The sequence below is a fragment of the Callionymus lyra genome, chromosome 1, assembly GCF_982586985.1.
Source record: "Callionymus lyra chromosome 1, fCalLyr1.hap1.1, whole genome shotgun sequence".
Lineage (NCBI taxonomy): Eukaryota > Metazoa > Chordata > Actinopteri > Syngnathiformes > Callionymidae > Callionymus > Callionymus lyra.
The window spans coordinates 933176-935675 of NC_141818.1; the positions used below are offsets into that span (position 1 = coordinate 933176).

At 43.9% G+C, this 2500-nt stretch overlaps 1 protein-coding gene across 2 annotated transcripts in view; it reads left to right on the plus strand.

Moving 5' to 3' along the window:
- pkn1a (protein kinase N1a) overlaps positions 1–2500 on the plus strand; it is a 60771-nt gene that overhangs the window by 42158 nt on the left and 16113 nt on the right. For both annotated transcript variants that reach the window (XM_087787028.1, XM_087787021.1), the window contains exons 9-12: positions 649–758; positions 816–959; positions 1267–1342; positions 2359–2494. In XM_087787028.1, the coding sequence (XP_087643154.1) occupies positions 649–758; positions 816–959; positions 1267–1342; positions 2359–2494 (466 nt within the window). The remainder of the gene's footprint in view (positions 1–648; positions 759–815; positions 960–1266; positions 1343–2358; positions 2495–2500) is intronic.

Consider the following 2500-nt stretch of genomic DNA (forward strand, 5'->3'; position numbering starts at 1 on the left):
GACGCCTGTTGCTGCATCAGTTCTAGATCAACCTCATTATGACGCCTGTTGCTGCATCAGTTCTAGATCAACCTCATTATGACGCCTGTTGCTGCATCAGTTCTAGATCAACCTCATTATGACGCCTGTTGCTGCATCAGTTCTAGATCAACCTCATTATGACGCCTGTTGCTGCATCAGTTCTAGATCAACCTCATTATGACGCCTGTTGCTGCATCAGTTCTAGATCAACCTCATTATGACGCCTGTTGCTGCATCAGTTCTAGATCAAATTCATTATGACGCCTGTTGCTGCATCAGTTCTAGATCAACCTCAATATGACGCCTGTTGCTGCATCAGTTCTAGATCAACCTCATTATGACGCCTGTTGCTGCATCAGTTCTAGATTAACCTCAATATGACGCCTGTTGCTGCATCAGTTCTAGATCAACTTCATTATGACGCCTGTTGCATCAGTTCTAGATCAACTTCATTATGACGCCTGTTGCTGCATCAGTTCTAGATCAACCTCATTATGACGCCTGTTGCTGCATCAGTTCTAGATCAACCTCATTATGACGCCTGTTGCTGCATCTAAATAAATGACAGTAGAAATGAAATGTTGTGACTCATCAAGTGGATCTGAGTGACCTTCAGTTGTGCTTCAGCCGAGGTCAGTGCGGTGCTGAAGCTGGACAACTGTGTGGTGGGTCAGACGGCCTGGAGGACGGTGGGGGAGCAGGCCTGGGACCAGACCTTCACCGTGGAGCTGGAGCGGGTCAGTGAAGGTCGCGGGGGTCACGGAGGTCAAGGCTCACGGCGGTGTGTGTCTCAGTCCAGGGAGCTGGAGATGGCCGTGTACTGGAAGGACTTCCGCTCGCTGTGTGCCCTCAAGTACCTGAAGCTGGAGGAGTTCCTGGACAACCAGAAGCACCGAGTCCAGCTGGAGCTGGAGCCTCAGGGTCTGATGCTGGCGGAGGTTTGTTGATCCAGACCTTCTTGCTCATGACGACATTCTTGTTCGTCCAAAAACATCAACGACAAGAAGCCATGATTGACACGTGATGAGAAGGTTTTACTGAGAAGAACCTGCGACTCATTAGCAACGAGCTAACATTAGCTTTATTCAAAGATACAACAGAAACACAACCATTTGACACAAATATCCAACTTTTGTCTTTTTCTTTGAATGACAACACAATGAATATTTTCAGAGACAAACTCTTGTCCCTGGTTGTCTCTCCTGAAGCTGAAAGATTGTTGTATAAACAAATGTCTGGCTCCAGGTGACGTTCTTCAACCCCGTCATTGAAAGGGTGCCGCGGCTGCAGAGGCAGAAGAAGGTGTTTTCCAAGCAGCAAGGTGAGTGGGCGGAGCTTCTGACAAAGAAAGTCTCCCATTGGTTGATGTTGAAACTCGTGGTCCAATCAGCTGCATCTTCACTGACATGTTCCTGTGAGTGTGTAGAGTCGATAAAGTTGTTGTCATAGTAACACAAACATGTTAGTCATGTGACTGAACTGATGACATCATCATCTCTGACTCTAACAGCAAGATCCAACAGCGACCCCTGGAGGATAATGTTGTTATGGTTGAATATAAATAACAGTTTATACCAAACAATCATCTTTACATAACATTAAGTGTTGTTTTATCGTCTTCATCGTCTTCATCTTCATCTTCATCATCTTCATCTTCATCTTCATCATCTTCATCATCTTCATCATCATCATCATCTTCATCATCTTCATCTTCATCTTCATCATCATCTTCATCGTCTTCATCTTCATCTTCATCATCTTCATCATCATCTTCATCATCTTCATCTTCATCATCATCATCTTCAACTTCATCATCTTCTTCATCTTCATCATCATCATCATCTTCATCATCATCTTCATCTTCTTCATCTTCATCATCTTCATCATCTTCATCTTCTTCATCTTCATCATCTTCATCTTCTTTATCCTCTTCATCATCATCATCATCTTCTTCTTCATCTTCATCATCTTCATCTTCATCATCCTCTTCATCTTCATCATCTTCATCTTCTTCATCATCATCTTCATCATCATCTTCATCATCACCATCTTCTTCTTCTTCATCATCACCATCTTCATCTTCTTCATCATCTTCATCTTCATCATCTTCATCATCATCATCTTCATCTTCTTCATCCTCTTCATCATCTTCATCATCTTCATCTTCATCATGTTCATCTTCATCTTCATCCTCTTCATCATGTTCATCATCTTCATCTTCATCATGTTCATGTTCATCTTCTTCATCCTCTTCATCATGTTCATCATCTTCATCTTCATCATGTTCATCATCATCTTCTTCATCCTCTTCATCATGTCTGACCTCTGACCCCTCAGGGAAGGCGTTCCTGCGAGCGCGTCAGATGAACGTAGACATCGGGACTTGGGTACGACTTCTCAGGAACGCCATCCCCACCGTCAACAACTCTGGCACCTACAGTCCTCACGCACACAGCCACACACTCAACTCCGGGTGAGT